The sequence below is a fragment of the Salvia hispanica genome, chromosome 1, assembly GCF_023119035.1.
Source record: "Salvia hispanica cultivar TCC Black 2014 chromosome 1, UniMelb_Shisp_WGS_1.0, whole genome shotgun sequence".
Classification (NCBI taxonomy): domain Eukaryota; kingdom Viridiplantae; phylum Streptophyta; class Magnoliopsida; order Lamiales; family Lamiaceae; genus Salvia; species Salvia hispanica.
The window spans coordinates 5,700,491-5,724,797 of NC_062965.1; the positions used below are offsets into that span (position 1 = coordinate 5,700,491).

The window sequence follows — 24,307 nt, forward strand, 5'->3', positions numbered from 1 at the left end:
TTCATTTTTTTAAAAATAATAGGGCAAAGATTGGAAAATATTGGGCGGAGGATATGGAATTAAATCCAAGGATGAACAGGATTTTATACATTGCTGCCGTGCTTGATCCGAGACAAAAAAAATGAGTCACGTAGAGACATGCTTCAAGTCAATTTATGGAGATACACGAGGGGAAATCATGGTCAGAGATGTTACATACTCATTGAATGAGATGTTTGACTATTATGTGGCACAGAGAGAGGCTCGAAAACCGTCTCAACGGCAAAGAGATGGTCGCGATGAGGCTGAAAATCAAGGGCGATCTGTTTTCCGAGGAACGTGTAGTCTCGTGGTCTTAAGAGGGAAGCGGCAGACCAACAAGTTTAATGAGCTTCCTGTTTATCTTACTGAAAACACTCACATCGAGGAGAACGATGGCGTGGACCACTTTGATATCTTGAAGTGGTGGTCGGAGAATTCACGTTACCCCGTTCTAAGTGAGATGACAAGGGATATTTTGGCTATTCCTATTTCTAGTGTTGCATCTGAATGTGCATTTAGCTTGGGAGGTCGTATTCTCACTCCATATAGAAGCTCATTAGCTCATTGTATGGTTGAGGTTTTAGTTTGTGCTTCAGATTGGTTGAAGAGTATTGACTTGGAAAAGAAATATAATGAAGACATGTTTGAAGATTTAGGCAACATTGGACTTGAAGAGTATCAAAGTGGTAAGTTATATTCATTAAATTTTAATTTTTTATATATTATACATTTATACTTATTTGAACTTCTTTTATTGTTTATCCATGTAGTATTAGCCACCGTTGGAGTTCGAGATGATGGTCCACTTTGCCACAATAAAGATGATTAGATGGAGATTGATGGATTTTTTTTTTGGACTTTTGATATTATCAATTTTGAATCTTTGATGGTTATTGTAGATGGAGGTTATTGTCAGATCTTATGAATTGTGATGGCTATTGTCTTATTGAACTTATGACTCATTGAATTATGATGGTCTGACCCAATGATGGACGCAGGATACAAAGTCCGTGGGGTCGGACGGAATACTTATAAAATATTTTAAAAACTAAAAAACTTATTTACGGAAGCCCAAATCTCCAACTTAGTCCAAATTTCAAAATACTAAATCACACTTTTATGAAGTATATTACTTTTATAATAAAATAAATTAATAGAATACAAAATTTATATCTATTTATAGTAAAAGTAAAATAAAACTCTTATAACCAGTTAGAAAAATGTCAAAATGGACTCCTAATGCCGAATAGAGGTTGCACAAGTTAAATACATTTACTTTTATCTTTTGACTTAAATATTTATTTTTAAAAATCTGTATTTAAATATATTTATAAAATAATTATGTGACGAGTTATCAATAAATTTTAAAATCAATAAATTAGAATGGAATTATCCTTGAAAATAGAAATTATAAACATAATTATCATTTATAGTTTTAATAACAGTAGTAGTAACTAACCTAGCCTATTTCATTAAATAAGCCCACGGAGTTAAAACTAGGCCACAAATTTAGCCCATTACGTTAAAAAACAAAAGAGTTGAAACGTTGTCTTCTTCGTCAAAACTGTCTGCGGCTCTCTACCTCCCCCTTTCCGTCTCTCTCTTCTTTTCTTCCGACTGATTCTCCTCAGTCTCCTTTTATTTTCCGGAAATGGACAATCAAGTGCCCTGGTGGGGATCTACCTCACAGGGTCAAGGCAGGGCTGCGTGGGGTCGGAGGTCCATGAAATGAAAATTCCGGCACCTCTCGACGGACTCCGGTGGGGTCGGTCGACCCCACTCGACCCCACCTGGGTCCGTCATTGGTCTGACCCTCTTGAAAATTATCCTAATTTAGATAGCCAACGATTTGCAAAAGTCATCCCATGTCTTGGTTCTTTCATTCTTTGTGTGCATCTGGATCATTTAGTTTGATAGAAACTTAGGGTTTTTATATTATTAATGTTTTGACATGTGAGCAAATAATGAAAATATTTTATTATGTGAATGCAAGCCAGAATTGAGGTCTATTGAAACGAGAAAATTAGATAAGGTGGAAGATGATGATAAGTGATTAAATATAGTGTAGGAATCTTGATATGGTTATAGTTATTTTTTCTTAAATACTATTTCAAGTGTATTAAATTAGGACTACATGTTTATATTTCTAAAAGTTTGAAGTTAATATTTTTTTTTTGAAAAAAGTCAAAATTGAAATTGAAATCGGGACTGGATACCCGATCATTCGGGACTGGATATCCGAGTCGGGTAATTGGGTACCCGAAATAAAATTCGAATCGGGTATCAGATACTATATTTTGGGAAATTCGGGATCGGGTACCCGAAATTTTCGGATCGGGTATCCGCGGGTACCCGATTTGACTGGCCTACTGATGGCTATGGCAGCATTTAGGCCAAATTTACGAGCATGGTGAACAAGTAGATAATCGTTAACATGGTATTCCTTCACATCTGGATAAAAGAAGGGCATATTTGATTGAAGTGATTTTCCAACAATACCTTGTCCTTTCTCAAGATAATGTTAAGCACATGCATGTACAAAACTTTCCATATCTTTGTCATTTATGTAACAAGCATTATCCTCAACGCAGAGAACATATTTCTCATTAAGACCTGCACTATATCTCCTAGAAGACATCCTCATAGTTTCATCATTAGTCTCTTCCATGTAACTACATGGGATCCATGTTAGTGCAAGAGGAAGCTGATGCGTTTGACAAATAACACGTAAAACATCTTTTATCTCAGCTGAAATGGCCCTTTGGTCCCTGGAGAGAGTCTGGAATAAATATTTTGTTACGTAACTTAATCCACCATGCTTCTAAAAGAATGTATGAGTAACCAAAACAAAGGTTGGAGGCAAACCTGAGGACAAATCTTAGGAGGCACCTTGGTCCTTAGATCCACAACCTGTAAAAGGTTGGACGCAAGCATTAACATGTAATCACAATTTATTAGAACCACATATATCTCAAATTATGTAAAATCAATAAAGAGGAATTATAAAAGAAGTTTGACTAGATTATCACTTGCATCTTTTGTTATAACCAAATGAATTTTAAGGCCCCAACATATATAACAAATATTGTACAACTTCTTATAATAAAAAGAAAAAAAAATCATATAACTAAATAAGGACCAAGAATCTTACTTGTGTAGTTATGTTTTCATAATAAATCATAATATTACACATCAATCCATTAAAACTTTATCCTATGATATGTTATCATATAGTGAATATTATCATATATGGAGAGTGAGAGAAACTGACCTCTAATGCTTGGCAAATAGTTTTCATTTCCAAATCAAAACTATACTTTTCTTTCTTGGTAACCAACTCTAACACAGCACAACACGACCTTCCAAGTGAATCATCCTCAAAAATAGGTAAGGCAATAGACCCTCGAATCTCATGATCAGATGCATGTTTCATCCTCATGTACTCGGTCTTATTGTAGTACATCACATTTGAAGTCCACTCTGGAGTCCTTGACGTAAAAACACGACCGGGAAGCCCCAGAAAAGAACCTAATTTTGGCTCTATTGAAAAGGTGAATAACTCAGACACTTCACGGTATCCAGAAAGTTGATGGTCTGACAAATAAGGTTGTTCACCGCGTGCTTAAGATGTGCTTGCTCCCACTCTTAACTGGGACCCAAATTTGGGCTAAAGTCCCCTTGCTTTGAGCATTCTCTCGGCCAGTGGTAGTAGCATAGGAGACCTTGGGATGACGGTATTCCCCAGGTCACCCACTATATATTGATGGCACCGAGTTTTGATCAAACTAGCATTGTGATCAGTAGAATCTGTACGAAGAGGCAATTGGTTTTCACCAGGAGGAAAGCCTAATGGATCTCTACAATAGGATAAACTTCCCATGATATCCCATTCACTAGGGGATTTCCTGGATCATGTGGACTGAAGTTCAACCCATTAAAAGGTGACATAGCTGGGGACAAGACGGAATGGGGATAAATCTGGTCAACTAAATTACCAGAGTTGTCACACCATCGAGATTGTGCAGCAAAATTCATCAATTCAGCAATGTTATTAGATGAATTATCCAAATTCATGGCCTGCACAAAAACCTCCATCTGTGCCAAGTCCATATCTTCCATCTAGCCCCGTGGAATTACCTCCATTTAACTTAAAACTACCGATCAAGTAATTAGTATCCGGAAAAAAGAAAATGTTAGAGTATTTTCGAGACATTCAAAATGAAACCGAGTTTCCAAAATCCCATTATTGGTGTAGATCCTCTTGAAATTGAGACCATATCTCCCAATCCCAAACCACAAACTCTTTCCAAATTGTTAAAACCACAACTCATGCCCTTGAACAAGTCTAATTGGCAGCTTCAGGTCTGAACTTAGAAGTTGAAAGATCTGATAACCAAAAAGTTGAATATTTCAATAATAGAAAAATGTAGAGATGTGAATTTTCAAAACAAAATAATAGGAGTATATCAGATTACTAGTATGCAATATAAAACAAGGTAGTGCATTAGCTGAGATGATTGTGAGAGCGAAACTTATTATATGAGACAAAGCTCCTATGGTTCATAAACATTGTTTGAAAGCTGTTGATCGGAGTTTGCGTGACCTTATGACAGTATGCAATGAGTTGAGCATGGAGATGCCATTTGGTGGGAAAACGGTTGTTTTGGGGGGTGATTCCAGACAGATTTTACCGGTTGTGCCTAATGGTAGTCGACAAGATATTGTGAATGCTACTATTAACTCATCGTATCTATGGAGTAGTTGCAAATTTTTGAGGTTGACTAACAATATGAGACTTCTTAGAATTAAATCTGGTGAGGAAGCGTCGAAATTGAAGGATTTTTCTGAGTGGGTGGCGTCAATTGGAGATGGGGTTATTGGGGGTCCTAATGATGGTGAAGTCAATATTGATCTTCCTACTGATATTGTATTGGCCGAGAGTGGTGATCCTCTACAAAACATTGTTAAATCTATTTATCCTTCATATATGGACAACAAATATTTAAGCTGCCATTTGCATGATCGAGCTATACTTGCTCCAACGTTGGATGTGGTTGACTTGGTTAATCAATATATGATTTCTTTGGATCAATCGGATGGTCGTGTTTATTTGAGCTCAGATAGCATATCTAAGTCTGATCAAACCTCTAATGGTTTTGCGGAGATACATTCAGTAGAATTTTTGAATAATCTTAAGTGCTATGGTACACCAAATCATGAGTTGTTGTTGAAGGTTGGTACTCCTGTTATGTTGTTAAGAAACATAGATTCTGCTAATGGACTGTGTAATGGAACACGATTGATCATTACACGTCTAGGTGATCATGTTTTAGAAGCCAAAGTCTTGAGTGCTGATAACCAAGGTAATAAAGTGTTGATTCCTCGGATGTCAGTAACGCCTTCTTACTAGGTTGCCATTCAAATTTCAACGTCGACAATTTCCTTTGTCGGTGTCATATGCTATGACAATTAACAAGAGCCAAGGCCAATCTTTTGCGCATGTGGGGTTATTTTTTAAAAAAACGTGTCTTCAGCCACAACCAATTGTATGTTGCTGTGTCTAGAGTTACAAGTCGTGAGGATTGAAGACTTTAGTTTGGGATGATGAACTTAATAGTACTGTGTGTTCTACTATAAATGTTGTTTACAAATAAGTTTTTCAAAACGTATGAATTATTGTTTTGTAATTTACTCTATAGTAATATATTTATATTTAACAAATTTGTTTTACTGTTGAACTATATATGACTTTTTCCCCATGTTATCAACGTTTGTTCACAATTAATTTATTACAGATCCAACAAATTTAACCAACAACTTATGCATAAGCTTTTGTAAATAATTATGAATATTATCTATGTTACATAAATTTTACCCACAATATTATATTTTTAAAATAGTTCAATGTTCCGTGCATAGCACGGGTGAGATACTAGTTTATCATAAAAATTAAGATTGTTTTACGACAGATCTATTGCCGTTCAGAGATATTGATAGAGTTACTGAGTTTAACTACCATCGCCGATTCGGTCCAGAAAATGGTCGAAGGTTTCGATTCTGGAATCAAAATTGTAAACATGGGCCTATCCGAAATATGCTTTGTGGGGCAAGTGGTCTGATTTAAGTTCGTAGAAAATAAAATTGAAAATCAATGACTAATCGCCGATTCCTAGGGTTACAAAGCTAGGTCTATGTAGGGGTATATTCGGCTATTGTCTACATGCATGATGCATCTATTCGTCATAAAATTGGTAGTTTTCTTATATAAATCGGCGATTTTAATTGAAAACATTGATTTTCATTGATTTTGTGAAATCAGTAGATTTGAAAGTTCGGTTCAGCCTTATTGAATTATCTAAGAAAGCTAAAAGCTAAAGTAATGTAATTTTCATTTATTCTACCTAAAGATCAATTGATTGCGCTTACGTAAACAGTGAGCTTTGAAAATTTTGCATAAGTTCTTGGTAAATTAAGCTTAAATAGTTGGAGGGTTGTTAGACCTCAACCTTTTGAACTAAAATAACACTAATAACTTGACTTGGAGATTTTTTCTATTGTCATTTTTCAAAAAAGCAAGCAAGGAAAAGAATGGAAGACTTGAATCAACTGACAAAGGAAAAGTGAAAATAAAGCGAACACGATTCATTACTTGAAGTAAGTTGTAACGGACAAACTGCGGTAACTCCAAAATTTAATGAGTGCACATCAATTATGCGTATATGGTATGATGATATATATCGTTTAATAAAATCGAAATTCAAATGGGCACCATTATTAGTGATTTTAGACCTGCATTAAAAACTTATCATTTAGATAAGGAACTGTGTTAATCATTATCATATCATTATATGTAATTGCAATAAAATAAACACCCTTATCAAAATATTAACATATATATTCATAATCATCATGATTGTCCAACTCGCGACAGCGACTCGGCCATCACTAATGTTAGGAAAATATTAGTAGTCACACGATCACTAATATTTTCGTGAGAAACAATCATATGAAATCTTATACTGCCTTCGTCCATAAAAAATAGACAGTTTTAAATGATATAAATTTTAATACGTAATTGATAAAATAAGAGAGAGTAGCAGAAAATGTGGTGCAAATAGTGTTAGTGAATTATTATGACAATAGATTAGTAATTGGCTAATCATTTAGGAGGGTTGTGGACTAGTGTGACTACTTGTCTCTATGTGTATATATCATTGTCTGTTAGTTATGCTATTTAATTTCATAAGTTCACCGCGTATCGAAAATCGTTCGTGCACACACGACACAGTGCAGAACTGCAGTCTGTGACATAAAAAGTCAGAATTCTATTGAAGTATGAACCCATAGAATATGTTTGAATTAATTATCTATATATACCAACTTGAATGAGTGGACTTTCATAGTTGCATAATGCATAGTGTGGAGGCATGGCATATACACGACTATATTTATGCAATAATTCCATAATGTGTCATTGATTTTTACCTAATATGCTCACCCAGTAATTAAAATTAATCACAAAATAATGTTTCTTCCTGACTGACCAACCACCCCAGAAATCTGTACCTATTTAACAACCTTCGCCGTATTAAACAATGTTCTCTATTAAAGCATACTAATAAATTAGTTCCCAAAACGCTATGATAATCATGAATTAATCATTAATTGAACGAGTACAACAAATATACCATTTCTGATGCGATTCTCCACAATTTAATCAAAATCACATGTCAATAGTTACGTTCAAAACAATGCCTATACAAAGAGTTAAATCTTGCACGAAATCCAACCAAACCCCAAAAGTAATCTTGCTTGGCACTTGGTTTTTGTACCTCTTTGTTTGCATATATTCCATTTCATGATGTCCAATTTGTCTCGTCCGTGGTCCTTCAACATTATCCCATTTTCTCCACACATTTATTTCTTTTTTAAAAAAAAATTAATTATATATTTTTTTTACAGTTTAGAACAAAATCATGGGAAGTGGAACATTATATATGTGTAGCAAGATCAGTGGCATTTTCAAGAAAAAAAAGAAGAAGCCTCTTCCAATCGAAACACCATTCGTGCTCCCATCTGCATTGCCGTCGTGGCCTGCAGGTTTTCATTATTTTCGGTGTTAAATTGTGTGTGATCAACAATCACCATGATTCAACACATTTTACTCTGTTTCCTCCTCTGTTTTGGCTCAGGTGAAGGCTTCGCAACCGGAACCATCGACCTCGGAGGCTTGCAGATTCGCGAAGTCTCCACCTTCGCCAAAATCTGGGCCGCAAAAGAAGGCGGCCCGGACAACCTCGGGGCCGCCTTCTTCGAGCCCAATGCAATCCCCGATGGCTTCTTCATGCTCGGCAGCTACAGCCAGCCCAACAACAAGCCCCTCTCCGCCTCTGTTCTCGTCGCCGCCGCCACCTCCGCCGCAGTGTTGAAGCCGCCGACTGATTACACGCTTGTTTGGAGCAGTGAGGGTTTGAAGATAAACCAAGACGGGGCTGCCTACATTTGGCTCCCGACTCCTCCCGACGGGTACAGGGCCGTCGGGAGCGTCGTCACGAGCTCCCCCGCCAAGCCCGCGCTCGACAAGATCCGCTGCGTCCGCGCGGATCTCACGGATAGCGTCGAGCGCGAGGATTGGATTTGGGGGAACTCGAGTGGGTTCAGTGTCTACACGTCAAGGCCTAAAAACAGGGGCCGTGAGGGTTTGGGGGTTCCAACCAACACATTTTTAGCTCTGAAAAATGGATCTGATTTTGGTGTAGTCTGCTTGAAGAATGCTGCAGCTGCTGCCAATGTTAAAAAGGAAGATGATTCTGATGAGATTAAGGTCACAGCAATGCCTGATTCTGATCAGATCAAGGCTCTGATTGAGACATATTCCCCACGCATATATTTCCATCCTGATGAGCAATACCTCCCTTCCTCGGTCACATGGTTCTTCCAAAACGGCGCGCTTCTGTACACGAAAGGGGAGGAGTCGAAGCCCGTTCCCATCGATGCAGCGGGCTCGAATCTTCCCCAAGGAGGAGGCAATGATGGATTGTACTGGATCGATCTCCCGGCCGACAATGCAGCGAGGGAGAGAGTCAAAAAGGGTGATTTATCAACTGCAAATGCCTACATTCATGTGAAGCCGATGTTTGGTGGCACGTTCACCGACCTCGTCTTCTGGATCTTCTACCCTTTCAACGGCGCAGCAAAGGCTAAAGTGGAGTTCTTGAACATTGGCCTAGGCAAAATCGGCGAGCACGTTGGTGATTGGGAGCATGTGACTTTAAGGATCAGCAACATGGATGGGGAGCTGAAAAGGATGTATTTTGCACAGCATAGCAAGGGGGAGTGGGTGGATGCCTCGGGGTTGGAGTTCGCGGACGGGAATAGGCCGGTGGCGTACGCGTCTTTGCACGGGCACGCGGCCTACCACAAGGCCGGGCTGGTGCTGTCGGGGAACGGGAGCGTTGGGATAAGGAATGATAGTGGGAAGGGGAAGATGTTCATGGATTGTGGGGTGAGGTATGAGGTTATAAGCGACGGCGAGCCGGGGTGGGTGGAGTATAGGAGGGAGTGGGGCCCGAAGATAAGCTATAGCTTTGATGATGAAGTGAGGAAGGTGGAGAAGGTGTTGCCGGGGAAGCTCAAGAGTGCGTTTGATAAGGCTGTGAGGAGTTTGCCTAATGAGGTGTTGGGGGAGGAAGGGCCTACTGGGCCTAAGGGGAAGGATAGTTGGCTTGGTGATGAGAGAAGTTAGTTTCTCAATTGAATAGTATTAGTTACTTGTAGTAAATTTTAATTTATGTTTGCTTCTTGTGTTTTTTTTGAGTTGCATTCAAAGAAGATGCATGTGAGTGTAGAGTTTTTCTATTAAAAATCTGCAGGTGTTTTAGTAGTATTTTAATTTTTGAGAAATGCATAAATGAAAAGTGAGATCACATGATTTGTCTGAAGTAAGGTGGAGACAGTTTATCTAATTTGATGGAATGGATCATCCTAACTACTTTCTTTTTGGGAACGGTTTGAAATACGTATGAACTTTTAAGGCATCCATTATAATATACCCTTAATAAAGTGTTGTGGGAGTCATGACATGATTTGTAAAGTCTTAAGGTTTAGTCATATTTGGCTAAATAAGTTTGAATAATGAGAAGGAATGTTTGGATTTTGTGAACTACTACAAAATAATTAAAAAAAACCTCACATTTTTACACAATTACAATTGCAATGAACTCTCACGTAAAGTAACTAATGTGATGATGAATTATGATCAGAGAATGTACTTATCCTCATGAACTTAACGATAAGCAATACTCCACTATGTACAATTAAGGTTCACTATAATTTAAAGGAATCTTTCCCAACTATATAAATGAAAAAAGAAAATCTCACTTTAATAAAATAAAATTTTAAAGTGAAAGGTGTACCTAGGAAACCTCCAAATTGTCATGATTGAGTTGACAAAATGTTTTTCCCACCCACCACTATCTAATTAGTGCTGATTTTTCCTGAAACGACGGCAATATGGAGTTTGTTGGTATAACTTTTATCATGTATATTTACTATTACGAATTTACAAGCGTCAATCCTTGAAACGGTAAACGAAGAAGTGAGAAAAGCAAAATAACAATAAGTTTGTACCACATCGAAAAAAGAGTAATGGTTATCGAGGTTATTAAGCTACAAGCTCCGTGTCATAGTTATCATGCCAATGCCATTGGATGGAGTGAGAGGATTGAGGCCCATTATTAAATGGGCTGAATCCAGGAAAGTCCCCGGGCCACAATCCGTAGAGATTACGGGCTTGGAAACAAGTAAATCTCATTGGCGGCGGTCCTTGGGCTGAGACGCGGCTGCTGCCATGGGTGAAAATTTGGCCAATTACACAGTTATTCACTTGGCCCAATCTAATTGGGCTAACTGAACGGGGCTTACATTCCAATGGCTCAAATTAGGGGTGGGTAGGTACGGTATACCTTACCGATATCATCATATCCTTATTTTCGGTATGACGAATATTCATACCAATACTGAACCTCATTTTCGGTATACCGTATCGAAGTTCGGTATACCTTACTTTTGCGGTATAACTGACTTTAATTTTAAAAATAAATTAAATATAATTTATTCATAATTATATTAATATTTCACAATAGATTTTATATATAATTGTGTTTATATTTTTGTGGTATATACCAAATTTTGGTATGCAGCGGTATATCGCGGTATTTGAAAACTCATACCGTTACCTTACCGGAATCTTTCAGTAAGGTATCATACCGTACCGAAAGTCACGGTATACCGAAAATTCGGTATTTTCGGTATTTTTTTCGGTACGATAAGGCCGGTATTTTGGTATTTTTCCCCATCCCTAGATAAAATCACAATATTAAAAATGGTTTCTATTTAGTTAGTTATTTTTTAAGCTTTACTTATAAATTCATATTAAGGTTATGCACTAAATAATTAATAAACTAAATTTTAAAGCTTAGTTTAAGGCCACACTAGTGTCCTAAAAATTGTTAGCCGAAAGTTGATATAAAAATAAGTAGGTATAAAGTTAATTAGTTTAGCATAATATGACGTCATTTAACGGTCTGCAATAGGCAGTTGTTTTGGAGACGTTCGATAGCATCACATAACTAAGTTTATTTAAGCTATGTTATTACTAAAATTTGTATAATTGTAACAACTTAATAGCTTAGTGATTTATAAGTAGATTTTAAAGGTAACGTGCAAACCAATTTGACAAATTTACAGCCAAATACAATTTCATAATGGAATTTTGAACGAAAACACATTATTGATAAGTTCCTTTAGAAAGCGACCAAACACGAGACTAGAAAATTTGATAAAATTAATTTGCAATTTGTTTTAGTGGAAATATGCAAACTCTGATTTTGTTGTCAAAGTGGAGTACTATTTTTTATACTTTATTTCATCTCCAAGTATAAATTGAACCTTAGGATCTGATTTATTTTAAATCAATTTTAGTCAGGAATGAATATTATGTAGACCTCCAAAATAGTGTTCCCCATTTGAGTTGAGATTATGTTTATGTCCATGAGACCATGTCCATGAGACAGTGACTTGGTTGCAAACTTGACTTTAGCCATCATAAAAGTTAGTTTTGGTATATTTATTAAAAATTTGATTAGAAAAAGTTAGTGGAAAACAAAAAATAAAATAAGTCTTAAACCCCCCCCCCCCCAACTAATCCACTGGTCTGTAGACTATAGTAGATGTTAGTAATTCCTAAGTAATGACTCTTATATTGAAGTTACATGTTACAGTTTGAATAAACTTTTAACTCTGCCAATATATGTGAATCAGTCCTAAACTTGTGTGATGATAAATTGATAATGGAATGAACTCATATTTCATGAATTGAAGTATAAATGAAAAAAAAGAAGAAAATCTCACTTTTAATAGAATAAAAGGTTCAAATTGATAGATGGAATACGTCCAAATTGTCATGATTGAGTTAACAAATGTTTTTTCCCAACACCAGCAATACATAAATTCTATGTTCAGCATGAAGATTTATTTAGGTTTTTGATTATTACTTAAAAACTACAAAAGAAGAATTGAGAAAAGAAAAATAGTGAAAATTTGTCCCACATCGGAAAAAGAGCTGTATTATGATGTCTTTATATGATAGATGCAGTAATAAGTAGACAACTTGCCATTGGATTAAGTGAAAGTGTTGTGGGCCGTGTAAACGGGCCGAACCCAGGAAAGTCCCCGGGCCACCTGCCGCAGAGATGCGGGCTTGGAAACAAGCAAAGCCCATGGGCCGGTGATCCTCGGCTGAGACGCGTGCGGAGCCTTCGTGGTCACTGCCCATGGGTGATATTTGGCCAACGCTACAGTTATTCACTTGGCCCAATCTAATTGGGCTAACTGAACGGGGCTTATACTCCAATGGCTTCTTTTTTTCCCCCCCAATATCTAGTTATTTTTCAAGTTTTTGGTTACACGCCATATTATTAACGAGGATGAAATTTATTACTACTAATAAATTAGTTATAGTGCGTAAAAAAAAAGAAAAAATACCTTTACTTATTTATATACTCCCTCCGTCCACTAACAATAGATCACAATTTCTATTTTTGGCCGTCAAAAAAAAAAAGATCACAGTTATTTATGGTAAATTTTCAACAAATTATAACCCTACAAATCATTCCATTAATACTATTTCTCACTTACTTTTTCCCCTTCTCTCTTACTCCCCCCGTCCCCGATTAAGAGTCACATTTTTCCATTTCGGTCCGTTTCCAATTAAAAGTCACACTTCCTACTTACTATATTTGTTACACACAAAAAGTCAAAGAGGTCCCACATTCCACTACCTAACTCCATTTATTTTACACATTCAAACACTTCCTTAAAATTCGTGCCCGGTCAAAGTGTGATTCTTAATCGGAGACGGAGGGAGTACTTTTTTCCCTTCTCTCTTATTTTACCAATTCTACATTAAAACCCGTGTCATACACAAAGTGATCTATTGTTTGTTGAGGGAGTAGTTATTTTTCAAGTTTTTTTTATAACACGCCATATCAATTATCATTCACGAGGATGAAATTTGTTACTCTACTAATAAATTAGTTATAGTGCGTAAAAACATACTTTCTCTTATTTATCTAGTTATTTTTTTAAGTTTTTGGTTACCAGCTACACTATTAAGTATTAACGATGATGAAATTTGTTACTACTAATAAAAGAGTTACGGTGTGCAAACCAAAATCACACGTTGATAAATCAGAAGCATAATATATGTATTGATTCCATTATTCATGATAAAGTACTATTTGAAAGACTAACACCCAAATTCCAAAGATTTAATTATGCTATCCCGATCATTATTTTCCTAGCGTGAGAGGGGAAGATACTTTCCTTTTTACCGGTAGTCGCGAGGAGGCCTTTGAACCCGACACCGTGGTTGTAACTATGTGCCCTAATCTTCTGAGCTATAGGACGCACCAGTCTCCATTGGCTATGTTTTTGGGAGTATCCTCGAAAAGAAGAATTTTTCCTCTATCCCAACATTCTATGTTACGAAGGTGTGAATATGCATTTATTCATGTATATTTGTTTTGAGTAATATGATAAATTAGTTAAATAACCAAAATTAATGTTAATATTTTATGTTATAAATTTTGATGGAATAGTTAAATATGAATTTATTTAACTTTGTAATTACTAAAATATACCAAACCAAACACTGATGATTCTAAACTCTCGTCATCCTAAGCAGCTATTCAATCTAACAAAGAATTTCATAATTTAAAGTTGGTTCATCTTTTTTTCTTGGCTGAATTTGATGCCCCGTCACAATCATATCAATTGTAATAACTGTTTGAAAATGAATGACTAACACTAACTTTACAAGAAACAAAAATTTATGATTAAGGTTAACCAATTGCCAATAAATCATAATTCCATGCAAAACCCATCTCGCTCACTCCAATATTTGCAAATCAATTTATTTTTTAATTTTCATATAAGTTGAAAATTTCACATTTTTATGAAAACATCCACTTCAGACTGATTTTTCAAGTTACCTACTTATATCTAACTATATAGTCTTGTAGATGTGCGTCATCGTACGTGTCTCTTGTTATTTATATAAGGGGAAGGAGATTACTTGAGTTGTATATAAAAATTGTGTAGTTCCTTTGTTCTCTTATTGTCAATGTATAAAAAATTACACCAATTATAAATATTTCACCTTAATTATTTAATAATTTCTTTTGAACAATTACATGAATGGACATATATTCCTGTCCGTGCATTCGTGTATTTGTGCGTTGAATTTAATTTTTTTACATATTATAATTGTGACTATTTTTATCATTATTATAATTCAATGTGATATCCAATTTTGACTTTGCAGATGACAGTTAATATATGTGATGATTATGATATTAGAGACGGTCGCTTAACAGTCGACTCTACTGCAGTTCGGCACCATTGACTATTATACGTACATATTTAGGAAATTAATCACCATATTCCAATCACTAAATACACAAAAATCACTAAAAAAAATATCCATATTGCCATGCACTACAATTTTTAAATATTCACCCATTAATAGTATAATTTCCACGGCTTTATGCAATTTACAATATGTATAATGCAATGTACCTCCGAATTGTCATTAATTACTTAATGATGACGCAGATCTTCTCAAACTAAATCATATTGTAAAAAATAAATGCAATTTTCTATAGTAAGACGCAATTTAAATAAAAAAGAACCCCAGATCTATTTCCATCTTAATAATATACCCTACGATTAGATACTAGGAAAGTCATTAAACATAAATAATGCATGCATATATTAATATCAAGGTGACTTTATAATTAAAAAAAAGTTGGTCAAAAAGCTGCCGAATATAAATAACAATACACTCCGAAATGAGATGAGTAGACCAAGTTCACCAAATTTATAGATTCTTATAGTTATAGATCTATTCCAAGCCCCATATTAGTATATAACAAAACCATAATCCACCAAACCAATCTAATCTCCCTCACTGTCTGTGTTTTTCCTTGCAGAAAGTGAAGCAAGAGATCACAATTATATTGTAATGATCTCTTTATCCCATGATCGTTTTGATTCTAGCAAGAATTTCTATTTTTTTGCATTATAAAATAAGAGTATGTTATGTATGTCGTTGTAGGCCTGCAATAATTGATGCATGCATGTTTTTTACTGATTATTTTAATCTGACTCTTGTGTTTATTTTATTTTGTTTATGTTTATGTTTTCCTGAGCATTAGAATTCTTTCTTGTTTTTGTTCCATTTCCCAAAAAAGTGTAATAGTAAGAGAGTGTATAGTTTATTCAGAAGCCTAAAAAGGAGACAGTTTTGTTGTTTTTGTTGGCAGAGCTTTTGAGAGAAGGATTAATGGAGATACAACAGCAAGGTGGCACTGAAGTGAGGAGGCTTCATATCGTCTATTTTCTGAGTCGAAAGGGTCGTATCGAACACCCTCATCTCATTCGAGTCCATCACCTCTCTAGAAATGGCGTTCGATTGCGAGGTTTGTTTGTCAGTCTGTTAATTTTGAACTCACAAAACCATGTGTTAGTGTGTATATATATGTATATGACATTGTGAGATGCAGATGTGAAGAGATGGCTGGCGGAGCTGCGTGGGAAGGAGATACCGGAGTCGTTTTCATGGTCATACAAGAGGTTTGCTTTTTTATGAAAGTAGGAAATTTGGAGATTTTATGTTTTTTTTTGGTGAGATTTTGATTGATTTTATTGTGCAGGAGATATAAGACAGGATATGTGTGGCAGGATTTGCTAGATGATGATCTCATTACTCCCATTTCAGACAATGAGTATGTACTAAAAGGATCTGAGATTTCATCCATCAATGTTAAAGGTTGTTATTATGATTGATTTATTTGGTTTATAGTTAATGGAATTGGATTTGTTTGTGTTTCTCAAAATTGAATCTTTTGTTGTGGGATGATGATGCAGAGTATCCATACACAGAGGAGAAGTGTGATAGCAATAGAAAAGATGAGTTATCTTTAGAGCATGAGGATAATAAGGCCTTATGCAAAGTAGAAAATCAGACACAACCAACAGATGCCTTGGTTGATGTCTCAACGAAACCGCCGTCTGAAATCGAAGAGGAGTCGCCTTCTTTTGGCTCGGAGACATCCACATTCACAGATGACTCAGGAAAAGCTGAGATGGAGAAAAGTTCAGACACGGTTACACAAGAAAAGCCGACGGTGAAAGAAAAGGTAAGCCGCCTTGCGCCTTTTTACTCGACACTTTTGATGAGGAGGAGCAAGAAGAGGAGCAAGAATATCGTGGTTGATGAAAAGAGTGTTGCATCCACTGCTCCTGAGGCGGAGGCCGGGGCTGTGGCTGTCGAGTCATGCAAGAACGTGGCATCATCGGAGCCTCAGTGCACGAAGAGCAAGAGCAGCAAATCAAATTTGCTCAAGAGCCTGATCACTTGTGGGGATGTAGGGACGAAGGATTCCGCGGTCTTACCAGTGAAGAAGCAGAACAAGCCTTTCCTGAGCACGTGTTCGAGTGAGGTGGAGAATGTTCGTTCAGACGCGTTGTGCAGAAGGGATAGCGGCTTCGGAGGCTCTCAGAGGGTGTTTGGGAATTTTAATTGGACTCAGAGAGACTTTAGTAGAAGGTATTTCTTGCTATTTATAAATTATAATAATGTTGTTAACTTGCTCTATGGAAAAATGATGAATGATTGGTGTGTGATGATCTTGAATTATGACAGAAGGAGTGTTGATGGGATTGAGGATTTGAAGTGGAGCTATAGTAGTAAATCAGCAGAGCAGAAAGCAGCTTGTGCTACTGCTTATAAGCCAATGAGCGGGCCGAATTGCTCGTGAGTAGATGCTGTTTTCTTGAGTCTTTTATCAGGGGAGGCACCCGAATGTAACAATGTGTTCGTTTGTGTTGCAGGCAATGCGGGAAGGTGTTCAAGCCGGAGAAGATGCATGCGCATATGAAGTCTTGCAAGGGGATGAAAGCTATTTCGAAATGTGGTGCTGCTGATAAACCATCAAAAGGAAGCGGGGACTCATTTTTTGGCCATTTTGTGACTCATTCATAGTGCTTACTCTACACAGTGCTCCACTAACTAAAGGCAAATTTCATAGGCAGAGAGAAATGTAAAGCGATCCAATGCTCCTAGTCTAAAGATTTGCATTTCGATAAATTTAGAAGTATTCAACACTATATTATGTGAATCATCTTACTTGTGTGTATGTGTATGAGACAGACAGAGAAAGAGAGACATTATCCATCACTTAGTGAATACGATGAAGGAATACTGATAACTGACAGTGCAAAATTAGTAATTGTCGATTCATTCAAGAAAATGAAAAATAAAAAACAGTGAACTACAGAATCACTTAACAAGGAATGAAGAGAGTACTAAAAAACAAAGCAATGCAAACAACTCACTAGGCTTAGAAATCCTGCATATAAATTCCAAGAAGTTCATAGATTCAAACAGATACTAAGATTTGAGACAAAAAAAGGTCTATATGAAGATTTGAATAAGCTTGAAGATTTTTAACCAACAAAATGAAAAGGATTAAATTGACAGAAATTGTGCATTAGTTCCACAAACACACCTGTCCTCCAAATGGCAGTGACTCAAAAGGATAAATAGGAAAAGATAATTAACACATCAAAAATTTATAGAACATAATACACATAATCATCCCCTATATTCCAAGTTCCCAGTCTCTAGACCCTAAGATAGGTTAGAATATAACTTTTCAACACTCGGAGCCTCTCATCTTGCATGCATCTTCATCTTGCACCACCTTCAAATAGGCTGAATGACTTGAACCTCAAATCTCAGGCAACGATCATGCAAGCACACCCCAAACTGACACATCATATAGACGAAAGAGTTCACAAGTATCAGAGCTACAAGAAATAGTCGGGTGTCCTCCGAGTTACATCAGGTTCTCCTCTCCTTGGAGCTGGCTCAAACTACATAGATAAAGTCACAATGAACATCATCAATCAACTGCTACAGCCTACATGCACCAATCTGGAGACCTATAATTGTTTTTTGCAGAAAATTATCATACTGCATGAGAATAGAGGCAAAACCTGGATAAATGTATGCTCCCTGCAATCATCAACTTCCAAAATGGATGCCATATTACCACAACGATAACAATAGTTTGGTGCACTAAATATAGTGACAACCTTTTGCTCCTGTGGACAAATCAAAGTCAAGGATGAAAATCCATTCCAATTCATGGCAGGACAGAAAGAAAAAGGTCAAATATTTACATGAGCCCAGTTATATCCTTCCATAACCAGTTGATGAGCTCTAGCAATTAACTTTAGGTTGTTGCTGTGGTTGAATTGCTCTGATATGTCCTGACGAATAAGTAGGCATAATTGAAGGAGGAATTAGTAAGTTAAGTCAAGGTCTTCAAGGAAGAATGAAAACCAGAAACTTCATCAGGCGGACAAATACCTGCCCAAACGTGTATCCAGCACCACGAGGAGATATACCCCAACCACAACGATCATCAGGATCAGACCACAAAAGATCACACATCGGACCTTCATGTGGAACTTCTTGAACACGGTCGAAGTTTCTTATGTTGTCAAGGGTCTCAATAGACGGGGACAATCCACCATGCAGACAAAATATTTCAGATTCAACCTACACAAAGATGACTATCAGATTCGATTCAATTGCAAGCACAATAACAACAATCTGGGTGCATATAAACAATGATTGAAATCCTTCAGTCCTTAAAAAACAGGTTTGGCGGGGTTAATAACAAAAGCAATCTTGCAATCACTGTTGAAACACTCCTGATATCAAACATGGCAGTGAAAAACTTTGAAATAATATTATTGAGGATGAGAGGGTTCTACGAAGTACGAACCAATGCAGTCAGGGGAAAATAATCAAACAGGTCGGTGAATATCTTCCAAACATTAGCATTTCCATACCTATAACAAAAGAGAGATTTTCAAGGCATTAGTATTTATGAAGGATGGAAATACTTGTGCATATTAGGCAACTCAATTAAAGAGGTTGTAAAGCATCCTTGTGACGTTACAGATACTCATATACATCACTGTGGTAATACATGACAGATATAAGTTATAGAAAACTGGAGCCACTAACGTATCTACCAGGCCAACATATTTCAGAAACTACTAAGAATTTACTTGCTCTAAGCCTTCTTTTCTCAGATGCAATACTCCCTCCATCTCATTAAAATTGTCCTTGAGACCCGGTAATGGATATTAAGAAACAAGTAGTAGTTTATAATTAAATAGGAGAGAGAATGTAACTTTTGTTGAAGATATATTGGTCCAAAAAGTATGAAAGAGAGAACTACAGTAATAAATTAGGAGAAGATAGACAAAAAAACAAGTGGGGCCACAATGGCATGTGGTGTTTGTTATGTTTTGAATTTCCAATTTAGGTAGTGACCTATTGAATGGGGCGTCCAGATAAGGTAAGGTGGCCTATTGAAAATTTGAAATGGGACATAGGATGATAGGAAGTATTATTTAGACAGATATGATGAATTGATGATAGACAAGAATCTCCCAAGTAACATATCATGGAAACAGGAAACCAACTATAAATCACACCAAATAAATCTATGACGAGATCATATCATAATCTTTGGTAAGGAAAGATTCCCTTAACAATGACACTAGGCAAGCATACTTTGCCAGACTATTCAAGCTTAAGATTTCAACATATGTAAACAATCGTAGAACGTATGAAAAAGGGTAAAAAAACTCACTTGCGCAAACATTCATCATAAAAACCATATACTTGAGTAATCTGCAAGGATGAGAAAAAAAAGTAGTCAGGCAATAGTATATGGATTTTAGTTTAAGGACTGAACTATTACATTAAAAAAGGGCAAGTAACTAAAACAACAATAGTTCTAATGAATATTAAAATAAATAATTAAAGTTCCTTGGACGGCGAAGAACATACAGAAAGGTATGAATAATATAAAGAGCCAGTTAGATGAACACATATCCTGGGACAAATAAAGTAGTCCTGATACAAACAGCTAACTAAAAGAAAAAGGATGATTGGACAAAACTCAGGAAACAACGAAACCTGGATCTATAGCATTAGCTCCCCAACAGAGAGGTCAGGCTGTCAGCAATCTCAAACTTTAAGACTAGATCCAAATTTGGTTTTAACAAATGTTAGTAGTCCAATGCCACGCAAAACATCTTCTAATGTCATTATCTCAGTTGCAATGACGCTTTACCACAAAAAAGAATCTGGTATTAACTGTTAAAAGTTAGCTGCAGCACAAACAAAACTCATATTAACCATTCAAAATCAGCTGCACATACAATCAGAAGATAATATAATGTTAATAGAATAAAATGCACAAGGAAGCTATTGAAACACGTATTTTCTCGCTTAATGAGGTTGATATGTCAATTTCGAACAAACTCAATAAATTTGTAAAATTAAAAACAGGTTCCAAGCACTTTAAATATATAAAGAGGAATAATAATAAACAAAAAATAATCAGTACCTGTCTACTTTCATGGTTTCCTCTCAGAATAGTGATACGTTGAGGATAGCGCACTTTTAAAGCCACCAATAGCTGTAAAATAAGAGCATCTCTATAAAGATGTTTTTATAAAGCATTTGAAGGTGCACAGCACAAGAATATTCAGGGTGGCACTGGAGGAAAGGACAGCAAATAGAAAGGGGAAGATGAGTGTAGAATACAAGTAGAAGTAGAAGATGCAAATCTCTAAGAAAACTATTCAACACCTACCAACTATCTCCTAAAATTTAAAGATGCTATAGGGATGATTCTAAAACCAGCGTCATTAGGATTGTTCTTAGAGTTAAAATTTTCACTTATTAATGCCCAAATAAAGTTATCAACATCGTTCCCCATCAATACAGAAGTAATATATATAGATAATTCAAAAATAGCAGTAACTGGACTTGTTCTTACAGTGACAGTCTCCACTGAATAATACCCCCGATCAACATAATCTCCCATGAAGAGATAGTTTGTGTCTGGACACTGTCCAAATGAAAGATGAAATAATATGAGAAACTACTCAAGCATTAGCATACACTTTTAACTGAAAGTAAAAAATAAAAGATAGCAAACTATAATGCACAAAGCAATACCTTCCCTCCGATGCGGAATAGTTCAGCAAGATCATGAAATTGACCATGAATATCACCACAAATTGTCACAGGGCTTCTCACTGGCTGCAGCAACAAAGAAAGCAAGATAGCATTTCATATTATACAGTTTTCATATATATCCTCAAATTACCCAGAAAAAAAAGGACATTGAGCCACCTCAGTGAAGGGCAGAGATCAAGTATTACTAAAACTCCAACTTACAGTGATATATAAAATGTAGGAATGTAGTGAGAAAAAAAAAAGAAACCGCTTTTGCAAAAGTAAAACAGCTTAGATAGTCATAGATGAACTCATAGTATATTTAAAAATGCTAGTAAAAATTAAACAGAAAGATGCATGTTAAAAAAACTAGAGAAAAAAAAATTATACCTGAACATTACTCTCCTCCATTAGTATCTCCTTGGCCTTCTCGCATAAGGTCCGAACCTACACTCAGCATATAACCAACACTCAAACTACAATACTAATTTTCATCTCCATGATGATTAACTGAAAAAGATTACACAAATAAAACCGAAAATGCAACACACTTGAAAGGAGAGATCATACAATAGGGTCAATCCATCAGAAAATATAGACAACCATGCCACAAATTCTTAATCAATCTGCGCTACTAAGGTTGACCACTCAAAGGAATGACCATAAGGATCATGAATTCGAACTCTCTTATCAACTAAGAATAATCTACCGAGTCCCCATTTCTCACTTAAAAGAAGGATCAAAATCTCAATCAGCTCTCCATTAGTTACAGTAAAAAGTCTACTATCTCTCCCTCATTTCTGATAAGTCCGTGGACAAGACAGCGAGTTCATGATACGCTTTCAGCAGTCATTTCCAATAAATTCCATTAATATCCAATAAGCCCTACGATAAAGTTATCTACTTTGAGCAATATAACGAATTAAGCATCCGCATATACCTCTAAACTTGTCAAATTCACCAATCGGTACAAATTGACCAGATCCGTAAAATTCAAACTTACGAGAATCCAAACAGAAAATCAACAAAAGCCTTGAAAATTAACAAATAAACGAAGAAATTACATCTGGCTCTGATAAAGGCTTGCACTGGTTGAGCTGAGCAATCTGCTCGTCCAGATTCCCATGTGTGTTCTCCGCCACCAGATCCGCGCTCATCTTGCTCCTTCCTCCTTCTAGTTTCAGATCCACTGTAATTCAATCGCCGCCGCCTCCCCACCACCGAAAATTGGCGCCTCGGGAGGATATGAGTTCACCACTAGGGCAAATTTGGGGAAGTGAGAAAGTGTTGGGATAAAGATATACAGGATTCAGTGAATCTAGAGAGAGAAAGAGTAGGAGAGGGAAACGAGAACTCGCGAAGAGGGAGAAATCGAGGAAGAGAAGATTGAACTTAAAGAAATGGTCGATCTAATCGTTTTGAATTTTGATTTCTTTTTACTGTTTAATCATTTCTCATACTTCGAATTCATTTCATCGGGGTAATTACAATTTACATGCAAAATGTTTCACCAATGTTTCAATTGAGTACAAAATGTTTTAAATTAACAAATATTATACAAAAAGTTTAATTAGTGTTACGAATTAGTACATTCCATCTAAAATCACTAACACTATTATTTTTTCTTATTTTTTTCCAAAATTATGCCTAAAAAACATAATATTATTTCTCTAAATAATATCTTATGTATTGCCATATGGGCATTTTATCAAGCAATGAATTCACATTTAACTTTCAGCTAATATTTGTAGTTAATTTTAGAGTCGAAAAGGATGAAAAATAAGAAAAAGTAATGATGTTAGTGATTTTTAGACGGAATGTACTAATTTGAAACACTAATTAAACTTTTTGTATGATATTTGTTACCTTAAAACATTTTGTACTCAATTGAAACAATGACGAAACATTTTGTATATAAGGTGTAATTACCCCTATTTCATCAGGTTCTAAGTTCTAAAAAAATATAGTAAAATAAATATTTAAAAAAGTTTCTAAACATAAGGTTTAATAATTTATAATTTCTCCATAAATAAGTTCGTTTACTGTAAGCAAATTTTTTACTGTAATAATTAATTGTTTTTCTGTAATAATTACTCTCTCCGTTTCTTTATAGTTGAGGCGGAACTTTTCGGCACGAAGTTTTAGAAATGAATGTTGGGTGTGTTAAATAAATAGATAAAAAAAGTAAGAGGGATAGAAAAGGTAGAAAGAATAAAGTATAAAGTGAATAAAGTAGAGAGAATAAAGTAAGAGAGAGTAAAGTAAGAAAGAGAAAAAAGTTACCATATATGGAAATGACTCAACTATGAAGAAACTTCCCGAAATGGAAAAATGACTCAACTATGAAGAAACAGAGGGAGTAGTTGTTTTTAGTATATAAACTTTAATTTCAAGCATCTTCTATTTTCTCTCAAAAAGAAATTTCCCATTCTAATTTATATAAGTAACATTTTATGAACTTATTAAATTTCAAAATATTAACCACTGGGGTCATCTTCAATTGCTCATAGCATAGCTCATTCCTTTTTTTTTTTCTTGGTCTTTCTGCACTGATATTATATTATTATATTACTATAGGAGTATTTATTTGCATTTGTGTTGATGCAACAA

At 35.7% G+C, this 24,307-nt stretch overlaps 5 protein-coding genes across 5 annotated transcripts; 3 read left to right on the forward strand and 2 right to left on the reverse strand.

Moving 5' to 3' along the window:
• Positions 1-2,396: 2,396 nt before the first annotated feature.
• LOC125202807 (protein NLP9-like) lies at positions 2,397-3,090 on the reverse strand. Its single transcript, XM_048101278.1, has 2 exons — positions 2,887-3,090; positions 2,397-2,800 (listed from the first exon to the last, which is right to left on the reverse strand). The coding sequence occupies exons 1-2, from the start codon at positions 2,959-2,961 to the stop codon at positions 2,543-2,545; spliced, it is 333 nt and encodes a 110-aa protein (XP_047957235.1). The 5' UTR covers positions 2,962-3,090; the 3' UTR covers positions 2,397-2,542.
• Positions 3,091-4,576: 1,486 nt separating this feature from the next.
• On the forward strand, positions 4,577-5,431 carry LOC125185665. The gene has a single exon (XM_048082236.1). It carries the CDS (start codon positions 4,577-4,579, stop codon positions 5,429-5,431), a length of 855 nt encoding a protein of 284 aa, XP_047938193.1.
• Positions 5,432-7,951: 2,520 nt separating this feature from the next.
• Positions 7,952-9,962, forward strand: LOC125206164. The gene is made up of 2 exons (XM_048105455.1): positions 7,952-8,121; positions 8,214-9,962. Exons 1-2 carry the CDS (start codon positions 7,998-8,000, stop codon positions 9,764-9,766), a joined length of 1,677 nt encoding a protein of 558 aa, XP_047961412.1. The 5' UTR covers positions 7,952-7,997; the 3' UTR covers positions 9,767-9,962.
• Positions 9,963-15,552: 5,590 nt separating this feature from the next.
• Positions 15,553-17,731, forward strand: LOC125202759 (protein SOSEKI 1). Its single transcript, XM_048101208.1, has 7 exons — positions 15,553-15,601; positions 15,885-16,061; positions 16,146-16,215; positions 16,296-16,411; positions 16,510-17,191; positions 17,288-17,398; positions 17,476-17,731. Exons 2-7 carry the CDS (start codon positions 15,926-15,928, stop codon positions 17,624-17,626), a joined length of 1,266 nt encoding a protein of 421 aa, XP_047957165.1. The 5' UTR covers positions 15,553-15,601; positions 15,885-15,925; the 3' UTR covers positions 17,627-17,731.
• Positions 17,732-18,183: 452 nt separating this feature from the next.
• Positions 18,184-23,078, reverse strand: LOC125223784 (serine/threonine-protein phosphatase PP2A-2 catalytic subunit-like). Its single transcript, XM_048127082.1, has 11 exons — positions 22,762-23,078; positions 22,088-22,144; positions 21,698-21,781; positions 21,516-21,587; positions 21,081-21,152; positions 20,319-20,359; positions 19,440-19,506; positions 19,019-19,210; positions 18,829-18,918; positions 18,643-18,750; positions 18,184-18,519 (listed from the first exon to the last, which is right to left on the reverse strand). The coding sequence occupies exons 1-11, from the start codon at positions 22,852-22,854 to the stop codon at positions 18,454-18,456; spliced, it is 942 nt and encodes a 313-aa protein (XP_047983039.1). The 5' UTR covers positions 22,855-23,078; the 3' UTR covers positions 18,184-18,453.
• Between the last annotated feature and the right edge of the window lie 1,229 nt (positions 23,079-24,307).

Coding starts and splice junctions, on each gene's coding strand:
- LOC125202807 (XM_048101278.1), bottom strand. CDS start 2,961: ATGTTAATGCTTGCGTCCAACCTTTTACAGGTTGTGGATCTAAGGACC. Junction 2,801..2,886: donor CTCCTAAGATTTGTCCTCAG/GTTTGCCTCCAA, acceptor TATTTATTCCAG/ACTCTCTCCAGGGACCAAAG.
- LOC125185665 (XM_048082236.1), top strand. CDS start 4,577: ATGGTTCATAAACATTGTTTGAAAGCTGTTGATCGGAGTTTGCGTGAC.
- LOC125206164 (XM_048105455.1), top strand. CDS start 7,998: ATGGGAAGTGGAACATTATATATGTGTAGCAAGATCAGTGGCATTTTC. Junction 8,122..8,213: donor ATTGCCGTCGTGGCCTGCAG/GTTTTCATTATT, acceptor GTTTTGGCTCAG/GTGAAGGCTTCGCAACCGGA.
- LOC125202759 (XM_048101208.1), top strand. CDS start 15,926: ATGGAGATACAACAGCAAGGTGGCACTGAAGTGAGGAGGCTTCATATC. Junction 16,062..16,145: donor AAATGGCGTTCGATTGCGAG/GTTTGTTTGTCA, acceptor TGTGAGATGCAG/ATGTGAAGAGATGGCTGGCG. Junction 16,412..16,509: donor TTCATCCATCAATGTTAAAG/GTTGTTATTATG, acceptor ATGATGATGCAG/AGTATCCATACACAGAGGAG.
- LOC125223784 (XM_048127082.1), bottom strand. CDS start 22,854: ATGAGCGCGGATCTGGTGGCGGAGAACACACATGGGAATCTGGACGAG. Junction 20,360..21,080: donor GAAACCATGAAAGTAGACAG/GTACTGATTATT, acceptor TCATCCTTGCAG/ATTACTCAAGTATATGGTTT. Junction 19,507..20,318: donor TATGATGAATGTTTGCGCAA/GTGAGTTTTTTT, acceptor CTTTTGTTATAG/GTATGGAAATGCTAATGTTT.